Source organism: Nipponia nippon, unplaced genomic scaffold (assembly GCF_047370975.1).
Source record: "Nipponia nippon isolate SJK-2023a ecotype South Korea unplaced genomic scaffold, ASM4737097v1 scaffold_15, whole genome shotgun sequence".
NCBI classification, from domain to species: domain Eukaryota; kingdom Metazoa; phylum Chordata; class Aves; order Pelecaniformes; family Threskiornithidae; genus Nipponia; species Nipponia nippon.
Genome location: NW_028262331.1, coordinates 7,431,404 through 7,456,102, shown reverse-complemented (window position 1 = coordinate 7,456,102; position 24,699 = coordinate 7,431,404). Strand labels below are relative to the sequence as shown.

At 42.5% G+C, this 24,699-nt stretch overlaps 1 protein-coding gene across 12 annotated transcripts; it reads right to left on the bottom strand.

Annotated features, from left to right (window-relative positions):
• Positions 1–655: 655 nt before the first annotated feature.
• Positions 656–21,238, bottom strand: AKAP10 (A-kinase anchoring protein 10). 12 transcript variants are annotated; one of them, XR_015703415.1, is made up of 15 exons: positions 20,845–21,237; positions 16,799–16,846; positions 14,353–14,535; positions 13,478–14,032; positions 11,917–12,015; positions 11,382–11,466; positions 10,895–11,018; positions 9,894–10,030; positions 8,655–8,799; positions 7,735–7,908; positions 5,467–5,576; positions 4,507–4,589; positions 4,064–4,409; positions 3,227–3,322; positions 656–2,127 (listed from the first exon to the last, which is right to left on the bottom strand). XR_015703415.1 is itself a non-coding variant. In XM_087751474.1 (15 exons), exons 1-15 carry the CDS (start codon positions 21,020–21,022, stop codon positions 2,122–2,124), a joined length of 2,076 nt encoding a protein of 691 aa, XP_087607600.1. In that variant the 5' UTR covers positions 21,023–21,236; the 3' UTR covers positions 656–2,121. The 12 variants fall into 12 exon arrangements, 7 of the variants coding, with proteins under 7 accessions (XP_087607600.1, XP_087607603.1, XP_087607602.1 ...); XM_087751474.1 differs by lacking the exon at positions 4,064–4,409 and adding an exon at positions 3,957–4,009 and having other exon boundaries at positions 20,845–21,236; XM_087751477.1 differs by lacking the exon at positions 4,064–4,409 and adding an exon at positions 3,957–4,009 and having other exon boundaries at positions 21,001–21,236.
• Between the last annotated feature and the right edge of the window lie 3,461 nt (positions 21,239–24,699).

Genomic DNA, 24,699 nt, shown 5'->3' with positions numbered 1-24,699 from the left:
GCGCCGGGAAAGGGCCCACGAACAAGGTGGAGCCCTGGCAGCGATTTCTACCTTTTTTTTTTTTCGCTGGATATTTTTCTTATCAGTCTCCGGGAGCCACAGCACTACGCCTGTTCGCTGCTGAGCCAACTCAAGGTAAGCGGAGCCTCTCGCACTCGGTCTGGCCACATCCACCCCAGGCAGCGCAGCAGCTGAAGGAAAAACAGCCCTGGGCAGTATTTATACCCAAACCTGGGGCCTGTAGGCCCCAAGCACACTCATCTGGTTAGTTTGGATCCTGCCAAGGTGGAAAAATGAGTAAGTGTTGCAGGCAGAAGGGGCGAGGGTTTAAGCTTTCCCACACGGAAGAGGACTCAAGCGTGCGCGCGTAGTTCAATACCGCGGTGCAGGACCAAGCCCTGCCCCTTCTCCCTGTTTCCTAGCCCAACCTCTGATGTGTCCTGTGATCAAAACACCTTCTTATTCAGTATTTAAATAGAAATTATACTTATTTCACCACACTGCCATTAACATCATCCATTAAATATTAATAAGCATGTGTAAATGTACCAAGGACAAACTGTTCAGGGGTTTGTTTCTTTTATAAACCCCTAAGACTCACATTTAAAAAAAAAAAAAAAAAGAAACAAAAACCAAAAAACAAAAGACAAACATGTGAAGTCAAATCCCATCAAAACAGAAAATTGACACAAATTTTAATATTTATATATTTTAAATCAAAACACAATTAAATATAGTATATTTTAAGTACATGAATACTTGGGCATGAGAGAAATAAGAGGTGGTACATAGTACCAAAAACCTATACACAGCCTTTTTTGCTTTTTTAAAGACAATACAGTGTGTCTCTATACAATCAAATATTGCAACAGAATAACACTTGCTAGTCAATCAAGATATTCTGAACACTGGAGATGATTTGAGTTCTTCACAAAGTGATTTTTTTGCACAAGTTTGAGGAAAAAAGCAATCATAAGAGTAAAACAAAAAACCCAAAATAGAAGTGTTTTATACTAAAAATGCAGCAATAACATAACGGTGAGACACTGAGTACTTTCGATACCCTGCAAAATCAATTCACTGGGAAAAAAAAAAAGAGAGGTGCTGTGCAACACGGTGGCCTTTTTACTTAAACTAAAGGTTTTGCAATTTGCAAGTGTTGACAATGTCAGGGAGAAGGCCAGAGGTCATTAAAAATTGTTTTTCTTTGTAAACTGAACATCTGGAATTAGATACTGTGGTGGCTGGAGGACAACAAGCTATGGAGAATGGCAGCAATTACTTTTTTCCTTGCTCGTGGGGCGGAGAGGAAAGAAAACGGAGCAGTCTACAGGGTACAATCTCCTCAAAACATGGGCTGCATTCGGAGCCGTGGCTCGGGAGCAGAGGGTTGCACAAGTGCAAGACTGGCTTTCAAGTCTGCTCTGGGTTGGAAGCGGGGGATTGTTTGTGTATGCAGGTGTCAGAGCTCGACAAGGAAGAGTTACACTGTCCAGGCTTCACTCCTGATCATTCTATGCTGCCTTCAAAGTTAACGTAGTTATGAAGTAAAATACATTTATCTTACAGTTGAATACGCATCTATTTCAAGTAAGGAAAAATGAAACTTAGAACTTTTTAGGTCATTCACTGCCAATGAATTCACCGTTTCAGGTTCACTTCTCCAATGGCCAATGTCGAGGATGCACCCATGGCCTTTCCAATTATGTGTTTAAAAATTACAAGTAGTAGAACTAGAAACTACAGCAAAACCTTCCCCTCTTTGTTGTGGCTTGTGTCCCATTCCAGGTAGTTTGCTTAAAAGTCTTTCTGAGACAGGGTCAAGTAGTTGTGAAGTTGATCATAGTTTCTCAGCGACACATTCATATACTGCGTCTTCATCTCTTTAAAAACCATCATTATTGTGAATGCCACATACAACAGGAAAAAGTGTTTCTTCACGCTCTACAGTGGAGGTACAGGATTGCTTCTTTTTAATTCTTCCTTATAAACGAGGGAGATTTTGGCGGTTGGAGTAACAGTGCTTTGTTTTTATTGGCTGTGTTAAAGAATCCACCAAAAGGGAAAGTTCACTCATTCCTGAAGCAAAAAACCAGATTTCCCATTCCGACGTTTCTAAAATCATAGCTGGAAAAGGAAGAACAGGGTTAGAGTTCATTTTACCCTAAAACATACAAGGCAATTGCTCAATGGAAAGACATTTTATGTTTAAAAATGTGGAAGCCAGGTATGCTTATGAGTTTGGGAGAAAAAAAAAAAAACAACCTAATCCGACAACACACTCAACCTTCCGATTACTGTAACCATATTTGCTTAATTGAGTCGAGAACATCTGCAGCCACTTGATATTTCTAAATACTGTGCTGAGAGACCTTTTCGTCTAGCCAGACTGGAATTATATCATTCGCAGTCATGCTATTAAGTGAAATCATTATACAAGTAATTTAACTGTAACTGCTCTATTAAAAAGAAAACAGTCACATAGTGAAACTATGGATCCATCCATTTGCGTCTAGTAACTGGGCTTTGGCAAATGTTTACCTCCAATAATTAAAAAAAGTGCAAGTTCATTTTAAAACAGCCAGAAGCCTGAAAGCCAGAAGTACCAGATATTAACTTGGTAAACTGCTGTCATCATTATTTCACAGAATCTAACTGTTGCATCAGAACTGGTTTTTTTGGTGGTGGTTTGTTTTGTTTTTAGCAGAGAACATGTGGACTTGTACAACAACAAAGTCGCTAAACAACAATACACAACACTAAACCACCAGCCTACGGACAGGGCTGCGTGTCTTTTTTGTGTAGACACGGCGCTGTGTAAATCAGCCACCCAACGACAACTTTCCAGCTGTTGAGTTTTACTGGCACTTGAGGCAAATATACCAGTATTCATTAACATGAAACAGCAAGTGTGAACTCAAATAAGGAATTACAGTATTGATCCTGCAACACAAATCACCCTTTTAACTAATTTGTAAAGACTCGAAATGAACAAAGAATTTGAACACTTGCACAGGGAACCACTACAGGTGTCTGTTAAGGAATTCCTACAACATCATACATAGTCGGAAACACTTCCAACCTTTGTTTCTTCACATCGTGCTATGCCAGTTTGAACATTTACCAGCGCGGGTTTCAGACGCACTAGGAAGGCAAGCAAGAGCTCTGCTCCTCCCATAGGCTGGCTTAAGCCCGATAAAGACAGGCATCCTTCCCACCCCCTTACCTTCGTAACCTTCTCCAAAGGCTGTTCACATTGCGCCTGCTGCATGACATCATTGACTATCATCTTTGCTATCCTCCAAGCCATCTCTTCTTGAGCCTGCCATAGAAAAAACATCCCAAAGCACAGATAGCTTCAAGTTCTTAAAATAAAAATACAGTCCTCTCAGCATAATTCACATGCTCAACCTTGGAGACGCAGTTAACCTTCACAACTCAATGACTTGTAGTAAACGTATCCTCCCTTGATGGAAATGCACCTGGTTTCCAAGTACAGCATTAACTTCAATTATCAGGAATATTTATGGCTTCATGCCATTTCCAAGAGAGTTAGTCAAGTTTTTAGACCTATCTGTTGGGGACTTGTCCAAGCCCCTCCGAGGGGGAAAAATGCAGCCTGTAATCTATGTACAGCTGTCACTTCACAGTAAAAAGCAAAGAACAACAGTACCTCCACTCCTAATTGTAGATGTACCTTATTTACACCATAACAAGAAAAACCTTGACTGCAAGCACACAATTAACCATTATATTAGTTAAACCAGCAAGCAGTAGCAAAAATCAAACTAGTTTCACACACAATCAAATTATATGTGGCACACAGAGTCTGACGGTTCTTGTTGGTGCATCAGAAAGATACTCAGAGAAACAGCCAGGATTAAGAACTTCAATACTTCATTTCCCTGATCTACACCATAAAGTAAGTCACAAGAGCAACATAAAAGAGGACACACCTCATCTGTGTTTCCTTGAACCCATTTCTTCATTGCTTGTGAAAACATGGACCCTAGTTGAGATAAAAAATAGCAAGCAAGGTACATTAGCAAACTCTGTGGCACACCTCTCTCAAAGCTCAATTCCTTCCATCCTTCTGAAGGGTTTGCACTGCTGGCATTAGAGAACACAGACGAGTGGCATGAACGACAAGGGATTACGTGGAGCTGTGGTTCACTGGACACTGAGCCCGAACCATTCCTCTTTACCAGGGCTGAAAAACAGCAGATCCTAAACTGGGTGGGAAGCATGTGGAGAGCTGAAGTTCTTTTTCATCTCAAGACCAAATCTCTGAGGTTTGATGATCAGCTCAGCTGCTAGCGGCTTTCATCCCTGCCAGGTTCCATCGACAGCTCCAACTCCCACAGGCTGCTCATGCTCCCCTAAGCATCTCTATTCGGCTTAAAACAGATCTGGAAAGTGTCAAGAATCTTGCTTATCTTGACTGCAGTAAGGAAGAGAGCAGTTCTGCAGATGTTTACAGAAATGGAGAGAAAGAGGAAAGCAAACCTTTTGATTTTTTGACATCAGGCTCTGGTTCAGATTCTCTGATAAACTGTCCCAGGTCACTGACTCGCCCAAACGTCATCCTCCTGAAGAAAGAAGGAGTAAAAGAACCACACGGGTTACCAAGAGAACTTCAGCATTATAGAAAGCTACCAGTCAGGAAAACAAAAAAGCTACCACAATAAAGACTCTCGTGTTGGAAGACTGGCATTTTACCCACTACCACCTCTTCCACCTAAAATTGGTACATTGGGAAAAAATCTCCTGCTCTTCTCATGCATCTGAATTTGAAGTGTATCTTAAAAATCCTTCTAGAAACTAGAAGCAGGCAAATGCTTCAATGACTCAATCATGTAATAGCAACAGGCAGTGCTAGCAAGTGCTCTACGCTATCATAAAAACATGTCATTAGGTACTGTAAACTGTTTTCTCCCTAAAAGGACAGAAGACTGGTATGCAATAGAAAAGCAAGGTAGCTATAGAAACAAAGAATTTCTGTACGAGATCCACAGAGCAGAAGAGCTTTATAACAAAGAGCAACTTAAGAAACAGAAGAATAGCTGTGCAATCTGCTGAAGAAATGAAGTATAAGCCCGTCTCTCCCATGGGGGTAGGGAGAAACTGAAGTTGCACATTACAATATCAAAGGCACCTGAGCTTATTCTTTTCCGTTCCAATCCCAAATACCTGTCTTTTGGAGTCAAAGTGGAATAATAACTAGGAGAAAGACAAAAACCAATTGGAAATATTTTTCTGGCTGCCATTCTGGTCAGAGAAACATTCACAATGACATTGGTGTTAAATCACACTATTGAAATAAATTTACTTCCAAGCATTACGACATGTACTAAGATTGCAACATCTTGCATTTATGCATACTCTCCATGCAGGAGGACACAGCAAAAATGAAACAGAGGTGAAACACATAACTAGAAAGAATGAGATACACTGAATGAACCTTACCCTGCATATGCTCGTTGATACAAAGATTCTGGATCCAGACTTGCAGCATCTACAATTATTGCTTCATCAAAATTTTTCAGGATTTTAACATTAGCCTTTTTGACATTGGACTACAAATAAAAATTCTAAGTATTAGTGCCCAATGCAGACAACTAATAGCTTCTTAACAAAACTGTAATTTTGGTGCTTTTACACTTAGATAAACCTCCATAAAGTCTCTAAGCAAGCATAAAAGAATTAGAGAGCACCTACACAGCGATAAACTCCTAACTCGGTATGACATCGTTTTTAAACAGAGAATGATAAAGTTACATGAAGAGAGCCAAAGACACAATGTATAGGTCAGCATACGTACGTGTAAGGACTGCTGCCTAAGCATTATCAACTGAACAGATCTGTGTGCACATGCAAATTATTTGTTTGTGAGTACATAACACTGAACTATCTCAAAAGCTGCAGCAGCTTCACTCATCCCTCTCATGCACTTTGTAAGCAATTCCCAAACACACTGTGCTTCCCCCATACACACAGAACAGATGTTTATCTTTTTGGCCTGGAGTATTTATAAAAGATTATGAAAAAAGCCAAGGAAACATTAGAGCAATGGCAGTGAGAGCACAAATGCACAGCAATCTATTAGCACCTTAACACAGAACAAACGTTTATGGCAGCTGCCTTGCAAACTCCCTTCCTGCTGCTCTGCATAAGCGCTGTTCTTTATGCAAAAATATGCAGAGACCCAGAGATTCTCCTCTTCAGATAAGTAGGAATGCACACCACAAAATGCAGCACTTCATTCCCAAATTGTCCAAGCAAGCCAATTACCAGCAGTTTCTCCTGCTCAGGTTATCAGGCAGCAGGATATTTCAAGATGGTGAGAACACAGATTTTATTCCCCACTTTGCAACCAGAGAGGAATACTCCCTCCTTGCAAACTAGGAGGTTTAAAAATATTACAAGCAGGTAGTGCAGCTTCCAAGTTGCCTGAAACACAGTACATCAGTGATGCTGGTCTAGATACTGGATTTAAAACCCATGGTAGCACTGCAGCATTCAATAAAAGCAATTCAGCAAAAGCAGTTCCAGCTTAGCTTTTGTTCTCAGCTGGGCTTGCAGTTTGCAAGCTGACCTGGTTACAGATAAGCTAGAATCTGCTTATCCTCTCTTCTTTCACATCTGAATTAAGCAAAGCTACAATTTTTTGAATAGACAACTCTTGGTTAAAAACACATCTCTGATGTTATTGGGATGGTTTCAGAGTGCAACAAGCTCCACGCTCGTTTCTGAGGCTAGGCCCACACAGGAACACAGCTCTCAAAGCGGCACCACAAAAGGCAATAAAAAAAGAAAGATGCTGGCCCGCAACCAGGGCACCGTGCAAAGCAAACACACAGTGGACATTTCTCAGTGACTCTGGAAGGGTAACAGAGCCAAAGGAGCCCAGTCACATTCTCGTTTCTACACAGTGCAGCGAAGAAGCAGCCACATAGCTCTAATCATGCTTAACAAACAGTTACAATGCCTTACCCAGAAATGGGCTTTTTTTTATGCACAGCTTTACATCAAACTACATACATGCAAACAAAATGCAGGTATCACCCCCAGCTCAGAGCATCTCGGTGGTAACACAGTGTCAAGAGCTCTGTTTTGGAAAGGTTGGGAGCCTGGCCATTTTCTATCAAGACCAGCAGTACTAGCTAGCTTGAGGACGACAGCAGGGAAAAGTCTGCTGAGACAAACTAGTGAACACCACCTGGTCAGATGTGAACTGTCATTGCTCTGTGCATGAGTCAATAGATGCCTTAAACCCTAGAACTGAGTGGATTCTTCAGGACAGAAGATCTGGCACTTTAACAGAACTGAGCACACAAAACTTGCATTATTCTATAGCATATTCATAAGTGTCAATATTTTCCTAAAGTTTAATGTTATTTCTAGTAAAAAGTATTCTTAGCTGTTACGGCACCATGAAACAATCTGCAGCGAACATTAACAGCTTAATAAAAACGTAACTTTGATGCAAAGAACTAAAAGCAGTACAAGACTCAGTACAACAAGTACTACAGCTGACCTTCCATGCCAATACTCTGTTTCAACTTAGCAGCAGGTAGACTACACACATCTTAATATAACACAGGCTTTAATATTGAAGTGGAATGGGAAGCTTCAAATGACAAGATGTTTCCTTACAGCACAGGAACTTTGATATTGATAGAGGAAAGTGATTGCAGCATTTCCTATAACAAAGTCAAACCAAGAACCTCATACCTGAGAGGCAGAGCCATCCGGACCCCCTATAGAATCACTATCGGGAGAGCTACTGAGGCCATGAATACTCAGTGCAATATTCCCTCCTGGAAATTCATCTCCTCGTACTGAATGGATGAGATCATTCAAGTATTTGTAGTAAAGGTTGCTGGACAAGAACCCAGGTAAAAAAACCTGAGAGACAGAAGGAAGAGTCCTCTTTAATCAAGGCTGGTCTGCACAATTACTGTAGATCGTTTGGAGAACAGAAGGGACACACAAACACCTCGGTCCTTGGGTAGATGGTACACAAGCAGAAGTGTCCACAACATGGAATTATTCCGGATTAGCAATTGCATTGCTTTAAGTTTGAATCCTACTGCAAAATGAACTGCGTATTAACCAAATCCTCCAGTAACCGGAACTGAAGTTCAGATTTCCCTCCCCCCCCCCCCCCCCCCCCGAAAAGCCTGACAACCCAACAGGCTTACAGTTATTTTGCTATGCTGTTCAGAAATCACCTGCAGCTCCAGAATCAAATCACTGATCTCTAGTATGCAGGTATCCCTATTAGCCACACCACTGGTATTAGACTTGCAAACAACTGCTACCAGCAGGAAGGAAAATTTTCTAAAGATCTGTAATAAGCTGTTGATAGCAATTCACATGGGAGGAAATTCTGTTACTTCCATTAAAATGCAATAATCACCCAAGACAAACACTTCCCAGAGAATTAACAGAAGCCAGTGGGTGGTATCTTTTCAAATCAGGCTGAGGAAAATAGTCTAGCGAATTTTACTAAAGCTGTTCTATTACCCAGGTAAACAGGAAGTCAGTAAAACAAGACAAATCAGAGATGCTGAAGGAGGCACTTGACACACTGCAGAATTTCCACATCATCTTTACGAACTGTCAAAACCGTTCTGAAGAAGGTATCTCACCGTCTCCATGGTAGTCCACGCCTGCCGTAAGGGAGTAGTGAAACAGTTAGGGAGAGGACCACCTTCCCTGCAGATGTTGGATTCAATCTCTAACCTCACCGAGTCATCAAACCCAAGAGGATGCGTGGCTTGAAGGGAGAAGTACCTGCAGCACCGGACAGGGGAAGAAGACAACACAAAAGGATTTGCAAAACTTTGCAGGTGGGTAGTACCCACCCTTTCCACCAAAGACCGTTAATCTGCAGCCACTAGATGGTGCTGGCTTCAAAAACGTCCATAAAACTGATCCTCACTAAGTATAGGGGAAAAAAAAAAAATCCCCAATTCACAGAAGTATTTTTGATAAAGCCTTGCCCTGAAGATACAGATAAAAGAAACCGAGCACTATGTGACTACTGGCGAGCAGGATCTTACACAGACAGCTTTGTAGGAGGGAAGCAGGAATCACCCAGAACTCTGAAGCAGCATTTGCTCTACTAATTGCATCACTGAAAACTGAGCTTGTGGATGAAGTGGGGGGATAACTGACAAAAGTCAGAGTGAATTGTTTGCTTCCTCTCCAATTCGTATTTCCTATGAGGGCAGTAAATCAACAAGCTTCTGGCAGTGAGTCTCACACTTAAGCTTAAGAACAAACTTCTTCTGGAAGCAGTTTTGATGTCTGTCTTCCAGTTGCATTACTGCTAAGGTGAAGCACAAAATAAAGGAAAGAAGTTGCACTTCTGAGAGTGCAAGTCTGATATTAAAAGGTATCTGGTTGCTTCCTTCAAAAAAGGAAAGTATTTTGAAATACTAAGAACAAGCACTGTTTGGCTTTTCCTATGTGTGATAACAGCTCCTACAGCCTGCTTTAAATGGATAATAACAGTATCTGAACCTTAACGTTTCTCTACAGCAATGCATCTGCTATTAGGTTTAAATCCTTTATGTTTTCAAATGGCAACCAATTGGCTTTGATATTTCACGACCAAACATTAACTCAAGCAATCAAGTCCTGAAAATTCTGAATTGTGTTTAAGAATGGAGTTATAAGGATTTTCTCCTCATGTATAAAGACAACTTTTAAAAGTTCTTGTCTGCATAGACATCGAAGGCCACCTTCATAAAAAGCATTTCAGCATAACAGTGCAAGGCTGCACACTTATGGTTTGAAAATGAAAAATTCCTTTTGCACAGCGCAACACAACTACAAGTACAAGATTAGAGCTTCAGAAACAAATAATTGTTGAACTCCCTCACTTGTCATATAAAATCATGGCATCATTCTGTGCTTCTTGCCCATCATACTGGCCTTTTTTGGCAGCAAGTTGAGACTGGAAGTTATCTGCTGCCAACCAGAACTGCAATACGTTAACTGCATCTTCCTTCTCCATGTACTGGAAGGCAAATTAAGAAAAAGAGGAGAAATTAAAGAAGTTTTAGCAAGAATGTTTTAATAAGCATAGACAAACCTGCTCCTTTCCATTTAAAAACAAGAAACATAGTCCATATATTAATGATGCAAAATTGTCACCAGGGCATATAAATATACTGAATTTTCAGATAGTGTTGCAGACAGATCTAGTTTGTTTAAAAAAAAAAAAGAAAAAAAGAACTTGTGACATTTCTTTTCTGTATGGATTTCCACATTTAGTTTCCAAGCAACTATTTATTTGTATCACACCAAAGAGAGGAAACACTATTTTCATGCTACGCTTAGTTTCCATTGAACTCAGCATATTGTCTCAGCTTCCCAGCTTGCTGTTTCAAACAACACTGGCTTGTCAGAGTACCAGAACAAGTATTTTACTACTAACAGATGATTCCCTAAAGGTATAGGACCCCACCACTGCAAAATCATACATCTAACCTACCACATTCCAATCTGGTATCCTCTCTATGTAAAGCTAGTGAATTATTTGTTATTGTGAGAATGCTTAAGGCTTTCAGAGTCACTACTGCATTTGGCAAGATTAAGATGACTATGTCAAAGCTTCTACAAAGCAAAGAGACACTTAGAAGCTCTCACTAACTGGAGAAAATATGCACGAACACTCATTCTACAATATAGCGTACAGGTTTGAACATCTGAAATAGTTCTACACATGGGCAGGAAACCGTTTAATGTATTTTCTCCCAGAAAAAGACACACATCTTTTTTATTATATTTGAGGTGTCTTTATTAGAGCCATTGGGGATGAATATTTTTTTCCATTTCATAGAAAGGAACCAAAAAAGCAAACCCAAAACCTAACACTCACCTCAGAGAAATAGAACAGGGCTGATTCACAGAAAAGTATGTCAGCCAGATAAACAGTCCCGCTAGTCAGCACCTCAATCTGATATTTACAGAAATGATGACTTCTCAAAAATTCACTAAAGTGCCTGCACACAGACAGAATAACAATTAGTTATTAAGAGTCAACAGCATTCAAGGCACCTTATGAATCAATCAGTTCTTGCCCCAGAAGTCTTACACTTTTAGTTGGATAAAAGCAAAACAAGTAAGAAACAGCGCAGGTTTACAAATGACACAAGAAAGATATAAAGCATGTAATAACAGCATGCATGTACAACTTCAGTGAGTGATTACAAGAATGGATTTGGAGGAAGAGATCCGAGCAGTTTCTAGTACAGAAGACTGCACAAAAAAAGTGATTAGATGGCTATACCTCCATAAACATTAACAGAACCACCTTTTGCAAAAGAACAACAGACACAAGAAGCCAAACCATTCAAGCAACTTACTCTTGTTCCATTGCATTAAACACTATTGACTGTGCCGTAACAAAACAGTTAGGATCCACTTGTCCATCTTCCCCACAAATCTTTGCTGCAAAGAAAGACCGGGTTAATTTTAACATGCATTTGGCTGACCAACCTCAAAGACATGAGTGATGACTAGTTAATGAAAAATTGCAGTTCCAATCCCATAGAATCAGCTGGTCCTGATGGTGCAAAAAGAGCTTTTAAAGCACTGCAGATAGCCGAATGATAATATTACGGCTAAAATATTTGATTGAGAATCAAATCTGGATTTCCTCCATAACCACCAGGAATTCTTTTACTAATTTAAGCAAAGTCTCTGAAAATTCTTCTGGGGGTATTGCACAGCACTACTGAAAGGTCAGATCCACTGATACTTATAATGTGATTTACTATCTTTTTACAATTGACTTTAAAATTCATAAAAATAAAAAGAAACCTGAGTGTGTGGTATTAAAGATACATTTTTATGGGGAATGAGGAAGCTCTGAAATGAGCAGGCAGTATACATTCTTACCAACTATGTCATTTCTCATTGCTTCTGTAATAGGTATTGGTTTAGCAGCATCTGGAGAAATATATTTGGTAAAAGTACTAACTGCATCCCGTTCTATACCTACAAGGAAGAAATACAGAATCAAACTTTGAATTCCTTGGCATAGGTCTAAAACAAGGAGCGAATAAATCGCCTGCTCTTCAGAAAAGCAAGTATCTAATTGTCAGCGACAAATTTCCTTCCCATGAAGCTTTCAGTCCAGTACTCGATACTGTGCTACTGACAAGCTACAGACTGCTATCTCCAGGCAGGTCACAATAAGCCCAGCACGGACTGACCAGTGAGAGGGAATAAAGCAACGCAGCTCTGAATTCCCTACCACCAGACAAGCTAGCACCCTCTTACTCAGCTGCACACCTTAGTCCCAGAAGTAATGCCTTTGCGGCAAGAACTGCAGTGAAGTTCCCAATTTCTAGCTCTCATTATAGAGAATATAAAACACTTGCATTATAAAGGAATTAAAAGGAAAACAAAATCTTAAAATGGGATGCCTCAGAACAAGACATATGCTTTACATGTCATCAAGGGAGAGTTGGGACACTGCTCTGGAAGAGAGAAAAAAAAAATTATACTCCAGACTTTTCAGATTTCTCAAGAAGGACCTCGTCCTTTCAAATTCTTTTTACAAGTCAGAAAGCAGAGGTGCTTTTCCTGACTGAAGTACATTTTGTTTAAGATACTTTGTGGCTGAGGTTATGTATTGTGGAGGTACATGGTAAGCAACTACATGAGAAAGACAAACAGCAAGAGAAAGGGATGCAACATAAGGAAACAATTGGGCAAACAAAAGGAACCAATATGAAGAAAGGAGTGTTTCCTTTTTGTCTGTAGACTTGCACAAATGAGGGAGAACTGAGTAGATGCAAAGTAGAGAAACAGGTTACTGCGCATGTAGCTTACTACCAAAAGTAAATATTTGAATTTCATCCTTACTTCCAGTAGCCTCTGAAGAGGTGGATTCCAAATGAGAGCAAATCAGTTACAAGGGGAGGAACTCTATCAAATAAATCCAAGAACAAAAACAGTACGTTCCACGCAAAAATCTCTACAAGTCTCTTGTAACCATTACTTATGTCATTTTATGCAATACAGGATATTTACCTTCTGTGGAAAGTTAATTATCAATTCTCAGCCCCATCATCCATATTTTCTGCAATTCTTTTAAGTTGGGGGTGGGATGGGTGAGGGAAGAACGGGACATTGCAATGTTCCTACATGTGTAATATTAAGAAATGAAGACGAACAGAAGTAACCTAAGCTTATTAGGGTACGTAATGGTTTTGAAGTCTCTTCAGCAGCACATTTATTTCTAAACAACCAGACAGTCAAACAATACATAGCTCAAATTGACCATTAGCTTATACAGCAATTAACATTACTGATATACAAAATTATTTTCCTCCTTGCAACATCATGCTTGCTAAGCACACCTGAGAACTGAGGCAGATCACAAAGCAAGCAGCAGCTAGGAGATTCCCCATCTCTCCACTTTTTTTAAAGGAAGGGAACACATGACACTTACTTTTCATTAGTTTTCCTGACAAGTCTTTTAGTGCAGAGGAGGGGCTGTTTCTATTTGATACTGTAAGCTTGGAAGATTCTTGCTGATCAGCTGGAACAGAATGGGTCCCTGTCTCAGATTTTCTTAGACAAAGAACACTGGTATTGTCACTCTCCTGACCCGAGAGCACGTGGTTCTGGCTGTCGCTAGTTCTGTCGTTCTTGTCCGAAGCCACTGGCTTGGTCCTGAGCAGACAGACTGTGCTAGAATCCTCCAGTCTCTCCTCAAGCAATCCAGTTGGAGAAGACGACGCAATTTCCTGCTGTTTCGAGGGTGACACTGGCTCTGCCAACGAACTCTGCTTAACTGTGTTCAGGCTATGTGCTCTTATACGGGACCATGTTGTGGAGTGGAAGCTTTCAGCCTCTAACCAAAACTTAACCAAGTGTTCCATTCTACGTAGTTCCATAAACTGGATAAAATAAGGGAGGGCTACATTGTCCTGCAGAACTTGTTCCAGGGTCTTTGAAAGGCTTGATTTGGTCTCTTGAGCCTGATAATTCAGACACGATCTGCCTAAAGAAAAATATCAAGGGATTGACTCCATATTGTACTACAGACATGGGTATTTGATACAAAAATGTCCCGCAATGCAACTGGTGAGGAGACGATTCCAACATAATGGTAGTACACAAAGTAAAGGAACCTCTTCACAAGCAAATGGACTGTCCCCATTGAAAACCCTTCTAGGGTAACACAGATGCTACTGTAACAGCAGACAATTTTTTTAATTACCTAATCTACTTGCCTCAAAACGAAAGGATGGTGAGCATACCAGTAATATACACAGAATAAAAAGAAACGTTGACATTATTATAGAGCTGATGAAGCCTTACCTAAGTCTCCAAAATGAGCAGCTTCCATGTGACTTGGCTGCTTCTTAAGGGCAGCTGTCCGACTGCTAGAAACAGAGTCCATGTTGGCAGAGATGGCATTAATTGCCACATGGCTTGGTCCTGCAGCCTCCAGCAAGGCATGATTTCTAGTGCTTCTTTGAGGGGAATGTACTGGTATTGGAGCTGGAATCAAGAGAGGAATGATTAAAGGACAAGGATCCCAGGACCTCTTTTAAGCAGGATCCAATGCTAAGCATCCCAAGATATGCCAGAGAGTTTGCAAGAGTCAATCTTATTAAAAACCTCATTGTACCACAGAAATAAACAAGTTTTATTATATCAAGAATAAACTCACTTCCGATAGATCAGTGGTACCCACCCACCTGTATTTGCCTTATTCAGTACCTAATCAGAAGATGCCAAGTCTAAGTTTATACATGAAATATTATCCCCGAGTCTTCCTGCTTCCTTGATAACCACTGTCATAACAGCTTAATACTTTGTCAACAATTCAGTTCAGTTGCGATGTTCTTGCCAACCCATTTCCATACCTTTTTGAAGGCTAAAATGTGTTACAAAATCCTGAACTACAAAGCTACCTGTGAGTTTTAACAAGACTATTTTTCAAAAGTATTTTCTTTGCCTCTGTTTGGTTTTAAGAGAAAAAAGCAATAAGGAAATATCTCTGATGAAACCCAGGTTATAAGCCTTAACCTCCTCTAGCTGTTTTAGAACACAGCTGGCTATTTGAGCCCAAAGAGAACAAAGAAGAACTTCCTCACACAAGACTCTGCCAGTGAAAAAGCATCAACTAATTGTTAATTGATGACAAAGCTGAAAAAACAAAACACGCTCATAGCAGTTACAAAAGCTCTCAGGAAACTGCATTTGATTACGATGTCATGCAGGGACATCTTACACCTCTAACTCCTAAAGCAGTCAGATGACACTATCTCAGCACACTACTTCCTAACAACGTGTTTCATCAAGGTGTCAAGCAACTTGGTTTTGATGACTTTCATGCCACATAACTTTATTTTTATGCACAATTTTATGACACATGGTGACAGAAGCTGACAATTTCGCACTTGCACGTCATGGTAACAGATACCTCAGGAGCAACAGTATAGGAGAGTTAAAATGTTTAAGCTATGGCAAAGTCTTTCTCCAGTTGCAGTGTTTGGTACCAAGAAACCACTTGCTGCCTCTTACAAAGCCTCTGGTATTTAATATCAGCGATAATGGAGAAAACACATTTTTTCCCAGGCCAACGGATCGCAGCCAGTTGCTTGGCTGATGACAGTAACTGGGGAAAACTTGCTGGAGGCTACTCGTGTAGAACCAGAGCCACATTCCTCATAATGGTTTAGGCTTTTGTGAATTAGATTCAAATTTAATTTTATATTATGAACATTTGAGGAAAAATTGTTCTACTTAATCTAAAGATCAAACACCTGTTCCAAAACCTCCAGATAGCACTACATCGCTAACCTAAATCATACAGATCGCAGAGTAGCTGCTTGCCAAACTGGAAAGATGCTCTGTTTGCAGCAGCTCACAATGTGTAATACAATAAATTTTCAAACTTATTTTTATTTACAGGCAATGTAACCTCTTTCAGATAGTCATCGGAGATTGTAGTTGCACTGAAATCATGGGGTGTGCTATTAAATGGATGCAACGTACTGTTTCCTATATTTGATTTGAAAGACAGACCACCAAGGTGAAAAAAGCCTTTAATTTTCTCTTGATATCCAGATAACACATTAACAAGTACAGAAACAGGATTTTGTCTGAGGATATAAAAGTAACAGATCAGAGTCACACAAATTACCTCATCTCCTTTTAGTATTGCAAGAAAAAATGACAGCATAAATAATCTTTGTTTTCCCACGGTTTATAAACTTCCTTTCCATCAAGAATTTCTTTCTCTCCCAACAGATTCAGCAGCAAGATTCCTGTATCACGTGGAGCAGCATTAGAACAGCTACTCATTCTGACCAAGATTCAGATCTTCAGTCTCACAAGCCCCATCAGTCAAAGTTAAACCAGACACTAGCAGCCTCTTTTGCAAATTAGACAGTTAAGCTGCATTTTCAAAACTGCAAAGTATGCTACATGTAAGCAAGAAACTTCAGAAGCAATTTGTTGTAGATAAGGAATAACCACTATTTGCAAGGTGACTGAATTGCATGATCACTTTGAATTAAAGCTCATGTCTGACATAATTTAATAACCTTCTGTACTTACAGATTCAGCAAGATGACTAGGAAAGATTAGTTACTATAAATACTCAGAAACAGAATTAAGTTTTGGGTTTGTTTTGTTTTTAATGCATAGGTCACATCTGTGCTCAGTCATAAGGAAATTATTCCACTGGTTAAAATAAAAATGGCAAATAATATTAGATATCTGAATCTATAGACAAAATAAATATTGATCTTACTTTTAATTGCTTTCACATCTGTGGTCTTTTCTTGTTCTTTGCCTTTCACTGTAAAATACAAAGGAAAATGTTAATGCTATTTTGGGTGACTAATGGCATTTACCAGGGAATGGACATAAAATTCCCACCTTCAGCAAGTATCAAAGGCAGACGTAAGCTATCATTTTGTTAAAACTAATCTCTCGTATTTAAATCTGCACATCTAGTAACTGACAGAGGCTTTCAAAGCTTTTGTGCTGGTTTATTTTCAAAAGCAAAACCTTATGATCTGTGAATTAAGTTTAATGACATACAGTATGTTAAAATGAACATTGAGAAAGATGCTTGCTGTCTATATGATTAAAGCAAGGCCACATTCAAGGTTACTTTAATAAATAGTATGAACTGGAAAGAATGGGATAGATGTGTTTTAAGAGCAGGGCACTGGCAGATGCTCTCTATGAACTAGAAATCATACAGCTAAACCCAACATCTCCCTCGTCTTACAAGACAAACACACACAGCCAGAGAGATGTACACGGAACCAGCTCCGCGAAGCCAGAGCCAGCCCACGACTCCTCAGCCATGATGCGTACCACAGAAATGTTCCGGAAATACACTGCAAATAGTTAATTCTCTCACAAATAATTCGGCTTAACTACCATCCAGCCTATGGCAAGCAACTGACGGGAAGATAATAGTTAACAAAAAGTTGTGATGGAAAAGCAATTTCTTTAAAATAATTTTTTAAAGGAAGCTCCTAAAGGAAGTGAACGAGGAAATGCATTTAAAACAAAAATAAAGAAACCGAAGGGGTACATAAACAGGATGGCAGGAGAAACAAATTAAGTGGTGACATTGAAGAACATGATCTACTACTGAAACCTTCTCCGGCTGCTCCAGGCTGGGATTATTACTACAAATAGGTCATCTTTGAACACCGATTGTGGAGTCCTTCCAAACGTAACCACAAATCGTAACCCAGCACAATCAAACATTTACATCACAAAACACAAGCAGATTAAAAAAACAAACACCTTTCTATTCTGATCTAAGTATTTTAAATATTTTAATAATATTCAATCTCTGGTTACATAATTGTCCTGCACAGTGGTGGCTGCAGCAGTGCCGTGCTGCCAGCCTTCGCTGCGAGAAGTAAAAACATTGCAGGTCTGCGAATTGGCAACTCAGCATTTAAGACTTCAGCTAGCAGCTAGCACATTCTCTCTCTGACAGAGAGGTTTAAGCGCCCGTTAAAAGAGCTGGATTCTTTTAAAACTGAACTCTAGCTGCCAGATGCAGCTGTGAACAGTGAGAATAACCAGCTTTTACATAACTGGGGGCGTGCTGACATGCAGGAGAAAAATCACTGGAAAAAAAAAAATCTGCGTGTCTGAAGTAACACTGAGGTACAACGGGGACGAAGCAACCTCTAAACAGTATTACAAACCTTTATTTTTCCAAAATTATTCTAATAGTTGAGGCATCAAACCGATTCCTAACTGTCAGCAATGATGCCCGAGTTTCAACAGAGGAGTCCTCCATAAGCTATTTTCAGTTTAAACACATCTGTTCCTTCCGACCAACCACGCAGTTCCTCTCTGTCTAATTACCTGCTTATTACTGGTAATACAAACTCCTGGTTCATGTTCCCAACCTCTTTATACACAGGCTGCTTTTGTCCCCATCAGCTTCACGCAGAACAAAATGAAGAAGTAACAGCAAAGGACAAAAGAAAACTCCTATATGTGACAAGAACAAATTTTAGAGAGTGAAGTTTCACTAAAGGAATTTACTTTCACTTTCTTCAAAAACAGGTGTCACTTGGTGTCTGTGCGAAGCCAGCGAGGTAACTGCAGCACACAATGACCGAGGACTAAAAGTTTGTGAGAATTTCCAGTAGCAAACCCCATTCACAAAGCAGTAACGCATCAAACCGACGCAAGCCGACCGCGTGAGATTTGAGAATTCTATTTCACATCTTGAAATACAGAAGAACAAGCAAACCTAAACTGTTCACACGTGTATATATACAAAAAGCAATATATAACTTCAGAGGTCAGCCAGCTGGTAGGACCACGTACGTTATTTCCAAGATAACCCCAGTGAATCGGCATGTAGTCTGGCTGTTTTCACCAATAACAATTTCATGATCCGTCCTCAAGCCCCCCCAGCTGCTGGTCCAACTGATACAGTTTAATTTCTCAACCTATTATCCACCCTCAGTTTTCTAGACCTTTATTTTAAGGCACATATAAAAACTATTTCACTATTATTTTCGAGCCTTTTCTACACGTTTTAACTTAAAAAAATTTTTTTATTTTTACTCAACAACAATACTTCAAAGACACTGATGCTTTTATATGGTTTTGGACTGCATGTGTCTAGTCTACAGCTTTTTACCATAAGCCTTAATTTGTTGCTTTTCTCCCAGCTGCAGTTTAAGATCATCTCTAAAAGCCAGTATCTAAAATGAAGAAACACAAAACAATATTGTTTTATATACAACCCAGATGAAAGCCTACTTCTCGCTTCTCCTTAACAGCACCCCTCTTGGGCATTTAGTTCTGACTGGGCTTCTCTGACCAAAGATCCTTTAATCAAAGTAACACAAACAGATACTCAACCAGCCGCTTCATTGCTTTCTCCCTGAGAAAGTTTTCGCCAAAGCTTGCATTGTTCCTACGATCACGCATCAGGACAGAACATCAGCTCCACAATTCTCTTCATCAACAAAGCAGCAGAAGCTATTTTTGAGCACTTTATACGCAGTATGAAAGTTTTACTCTGCAGGTCAACATTAGTATGTTTACACCCCAAAAAGGATTATGGCATTTGCAAAACCTTCAGTGGACTTCAAGAATCTTCAGAACTATTAATATGAACAGAATTTTAAACTAATTTCTTCCAGGATTACCGCACTAACCTCCACAAGAACGACATTTTTGATGCTGCAACTTTGGCTGAGCAAGCTTACAACAGGACGCGCCAGTTGAGCAAAAACATCGTCTCAGATAATATGTTCTTTCCTCCTAACTCACAGTCTTGCCTCCCAAGATGTACATTTTGGGCTTTAGTAACTGAGAAATACTTTAGGAGAGCGTCGTATCGGCCGCTGCTGGAAAAGCACTGGTTGTATTGCTTGAACTACAGCATTACGAGATAACAGAACTACTTTCCCAAGAGGCCCTTCCTAAAAGGTGCCGCTTTCAACAAAAACCACTCAAACCACACATCGTGCAGATTGAGAGCGCACCACACCACATTTCATCACAAGCTGTAGCACAAGCGCCTTCAAAACATTTCACTCTCAAAGAACATTTAAACCGTATCCATTTGTGCTACAGAATTATTTTAAATATTTCAGGAGTCCCAAATTTCAAATCTTAGCTTGCGCTCCGTAACACCAACAAACATATTACAAAATAAATTGTCAGTGACTTCTTTGGCTTTTATGAAGAACTCCACGCAATGAAGTCCCTTTTTCAATTGGGGTTTTTTGCTACCGCTAACATACTTAGCCTATTATATTTTTAGGAAATGATGTCTCTCATAGAATCGTTTAGGTTGGAAAAGACCTTTAAGATCATCAAGTCCAACCGTTAACCCAGCGCTGCCAAGTCCACCGCTAAACCATGTCCCTAAGCACCACATCTACCTGGCTTTATTGGTATTTAACCTCCAGGGACGGGGACTCAAAAAAAACCCCACCCAAAACCTCTGTAAAGAGTTAAAGAGGCTCAAAAATTGCACGAGGTATGAGACACTGTACACCAGTCCACCTAACCGCCCAAGTGACCCGCTCCCGAGTCGCTAGGCTGCGTTCCCCCGTGCAGACGGGGCGCAAGCCGTGCCAGCGCTGCAGCCGGAGCGGCTCCCGGGGCCGCCCCGGGCAGGAGGGAGGCTGCAGCCCGGCGCTCAGCCGTGGCTGCCCGAGGTCACTGCGAGAGCCGCGGCAGGCAGGCAGGCCGCAGCCGACACCCCCGCGCAGCCCCGGCCCCCCCGACCGCCTCCCCGACCCCTGAGGGAGAAAAAGGGCCCCGGGGCCGGGAGGGGCCGGGACTGACCGTCGTTTGCGGGGAGCCCGCTCCTCAGAGGCCGAGCTTCCTCTCGGGGCCCGGTCGCCGTCCCCGGAGGGGCAGGGCCGGGGCCCAGGAGCCGTGCGGGGGACGAAGCCGGCAGCCGCCCCTCAGCCCCGGGCCTCCCGCCCGCCGCCCCCCTACCTTTCCGCCTGAAGAAGGACATGGTGCCGGGGAGGGGGCGAGGCGGCCGCTGGGGAGGGGGGAAGAAGGGGGGGGAGGGGGCGAGGGCAGCGAGCCGGGCTCCCTATGAATGAGACTCCTTCCTCCGCCCGCCGCCTCCTCTCCCTCCGCCTCTTCCTCCCGCGGAGGCGCCAGCGGCCGCCATGTTGTCAACAACCGCCCCGCTCCCTCTTCCGGGCAGCCGGCGGCCGCCGAGCATGACGGGATGCGGCCGCGGCCCCCGCCTCACTCAACATGGCCGCCCCGGCGTCGGGCAAACCAGCCAATCCGCGAGCCGGGGCGGCCATCTTGGATAAGGTCAAGAAGCTCACGGCGGGGGGGTGGGGTGGTGTCCACGGAGGGCGGCCATCTTTGATCAGGGCAGGGGGCGCCGGGCGGAGTGAGGCGCAGTCGGCCATCTTGGATGAGGGCAGGAGGGCCTTGAGGAGGCGTTTTGGGGACGCTCCGGCAATTTGGGCAGGTCCCGTGGGCGAAGGGTGACAGGCTGCCCTGAGCGCGGGCGACAGCGAGCAAGGGACAGGAGGGAGTGGCATGGCAGGGCTGGCGAGAGCCGAGGTGCCGTGCGAAGTGCCCTGGAGACCTCTGAGACCGGGCCCCAAGATGGCCCCTTTGGCCCTGGGGGCTGGGGCAGAGCAGTGGCGGCCCGGCAGACCCCACCTCGGGCTGAGCACTGGCGTGGGGACTTCGCAATTCCAATGGAGGCAGCCACAAGCCACGGGTCCCTGTCGGAGCAAGGCCCCGGTCCCTAAAGGCGAAAGGCCATCCCCCCCGTGCGTGAGGTGCGTGGTGGCACCGGTCGGTGCGTTCATGTGGTGCCAGAAATGTGGCAGGGCTTCCTGCAGCTCTGTCATTCCGTCACGAACGAGCTGGTTATCGGTGCAGCGTTACCAGAAAAGCCTGCCAGGCGGCATAACGCTGGTCAGGATGTGGGGACGCTGCACGGGTGCTAGAAAGCAGAGCGTCTGATAAGTCAGTTCCGTCTGCATCCTGAATCCTGCCACAAAAATCCTCGTAATTATCCGGCCGAGGCAAATCTCCTCTTTTCTCAGCTTTAAAGAACGTTTGTAGTTATAACACATACGTTGGTCTCTGAAGTATAAGACACGAATGCTTTACAAACACTTTATAAAGACTATTATTATAAATTCTAGTTTATGCATGAGGAAAAGTGAGGCACAGCACCAGAAAGCAGCTCTCCCCAAATCACACAGCTACACCTGATACGTGCAGCAAACCATACAAGCTTATGCCTTTGAAATTGCTGTGAATGCTGGAGAACCAGCTGAGAGCAATGAAGTCCAGTGAGGGCGAGCATCTGCGGTGGTTTAACCCCAGCTGGCAACCAAGCCCCACCCAGCCGCTCGCTCACATCCCCGGTGGGATGGGGGAGAGAGCTGGAAGGGTAAAAGTGAGAAAACTCATGGGTTGAAATAAGGACAGCCTAACAGGTAAAGCAAAAGCCACGAACGCAAGCAAAGCAAACCAAGGAATTCATTCTCTACTTCCCGTCGGCAGGCAGGTTTCAGCCATCTCCAGAACAGCAGGGCTCCATCACGCGTAATGGTTACTTGGGAAAACAAACGCCATCACTCCGAGTGTCCCCCCTTCCTTCTTCTTCCCCAGCTTTATATGCTGAGCATGACGCCATATGGTGTGGGATATCCCTTGGGTCAGCTGGGGTCAGCTGTCCCAGCCGTGTCCCCTCCCCGCTCCTTGTGCACCCCCAGCCTGCTCGCTGGTGGGGTGGGTGAGAGGCAGAAAAGGCCTTGACCCTGTGCAAGCCCTGCTCAGCAGTAACGAAAACATCCCTGTATCAGCACTGTTTCCAGCACAAATCCAGACCATAGCCTCACACTAGCTACTATGAGAGAATTAACTCTACCCCAGCCAAAACCAGCACAGCATGGAAGAAACACAAACCATGTCCACTTTCCTGTGGGCTTTGGCACTCCATCCCAGTGGACAGCAATTAGCTTTCCAAATGCGTAACTCTCCGCCCAATTCCTCTTCAAGCTCCTTTATGCCATGACATTTCTGGGCTTGATCCCAAGGAGCTTGTCCCGTGGGGCTCAGTGAGCAAGATACCATGAGGGTCCTGAAACAAACCCCGCAGGAGGCAGCGGCAGCTCTTCCTCTTACATCTCCACGTCCTGACGGATCGATGCGGTGTCATTCCTCTGTGATGTAACTGTTCTGCCGGCGGTGCTTGAGCCATGAGAAAGTTATGTAATTAATAATCATTACGTAGATTTCTGCAGCATCTTTCATCCAAGTGTTCCAAAGGTCTTTACAAACACTCGTTAATTAAGACTCATAAATTGTAAATTGCATAAAAGGTATATGGGGATCTCTTCAGGGCTGAGATGACGCCGTCTCTTGGGTGGGATGTTGCAGCTCATCGACACCCTACAGCAACTGCATTTTCTCTTTTGATACTATTTTTGTTAACTGATGCTCTTTGATACATTTTCGTACATGTGCCCACAGGCTGGCTGGAGGATAATGAACTGAATTATTATATGTTTTTTGCGTAATGAACTGAATTATTTAATTGGCACATAACCTAAGAGGCTGCTAATACACTAAAATATTCAGAAGGTGAGCAAATGTGGAAGAATGGGATGAATCATTTAGGGAGCACTAAATTAACATCCTCTGTCAAAAAAATTTGTACCCAGTCCTTTACAAACATGCATAATAACTGGCAGTATAAAGAGAGCCCTAATGCAACCAGTATACTGATCCTCCAGTATCCTGCACACAGATTTCTCTGTGTTTCCGTGTAACAGTGTGTGGTCGAAGGGTCTGTTTCGCAGATCAACCTGTAGGTTTCAATTTATGTGTTGGGGTTGAAGCAGGATGCAATGTATTACAGAGTCCTGGTCTGCCAGGCTGTCTCAGTTGCAATTTGTGGTGAAATTCCCAAGGGAGTCTGTATTCTGGACCCTCTTTCTGGCCTTACACACTGATCTTTTTTCTACTGCCAAGCCCATAGATCCCGACTGAAGTTGCTCCTCTGGCTGAGCCATGGTCGAAGCAGGCATGTTTTCTAGCAGGTTTATTCAGCCACGCATATCTGCTTCAAGCAGAGTGGACGCTTTCATGCTGGGACATGCAGTCTCCCGAGACTGCACTACCAGCTGCAAAGTGACAATTTGTACCATCAGTAAGGTGAAGCTGTCAGAAACCTGGCCGGCTGGCAACCTGATTTTGGGGTGGGTAAATTGTAGGCATCCCCCATCACGCTCGATGAGGAAGACCTTCCATGTTGCAATTAGTTTTCAAAGAGCAGCTCCTTTACCAAAAATCTCATCGAACCTGTCAAAGTCTTTGGGATAATTGAATTATCTTTGCATCAGATTCTAGATAATTGCTGAAACCTCAAGCTACAAGTATGTTTGGCATGAATTACCTTTCCTGGACTGAAATTTTCTCCCCCTTTTGGGAACGTGCAGAAGGGCTGAAGCTCCAGTCCACGGTTAGTCACTCAGCCGTGGACCCTGGAGAGCTGAACTGGAAGCACGAATGACATCAGGTTCTGGAGTTTTTAACAGAACGTGACAGTTTAATTAACTGAGCAATCAGTTGAAATATGACTTCAGGACATAGGTTGGCCAACATCAGAGAAGCTGGGGAACACCTCTCTAAATTAAAATATTC

What these genes read in the sequence shown, in the direction of transcription:
- AKAP10 (XM_087751474.1), bottom strand. Translation starts at nt 21,022, where the DNA reads ATGTCCTTCTTCAGGCGGAAAGGTAGGGGGGCGGCGGGCGGGAGGCCC. An exon ending in TGCTCATTTTGGAGACTTAG is followed by an intron (nt 14,033 to 14,352) that starts GTAAGGCTTCAT and finishes ATTTTTCTTTAG; the next exon opens with GCAGATCGTGTCTGAATTAT. An exon ending in TATCAACGAGCATATGCAGG is followed by an intron (nt 4,590 to 5,466) that starts GTAAGGTTCATT and finishes TTCTTTCTTCAG; the next exon opens with GAGGATGACGTTTGGGCGAG.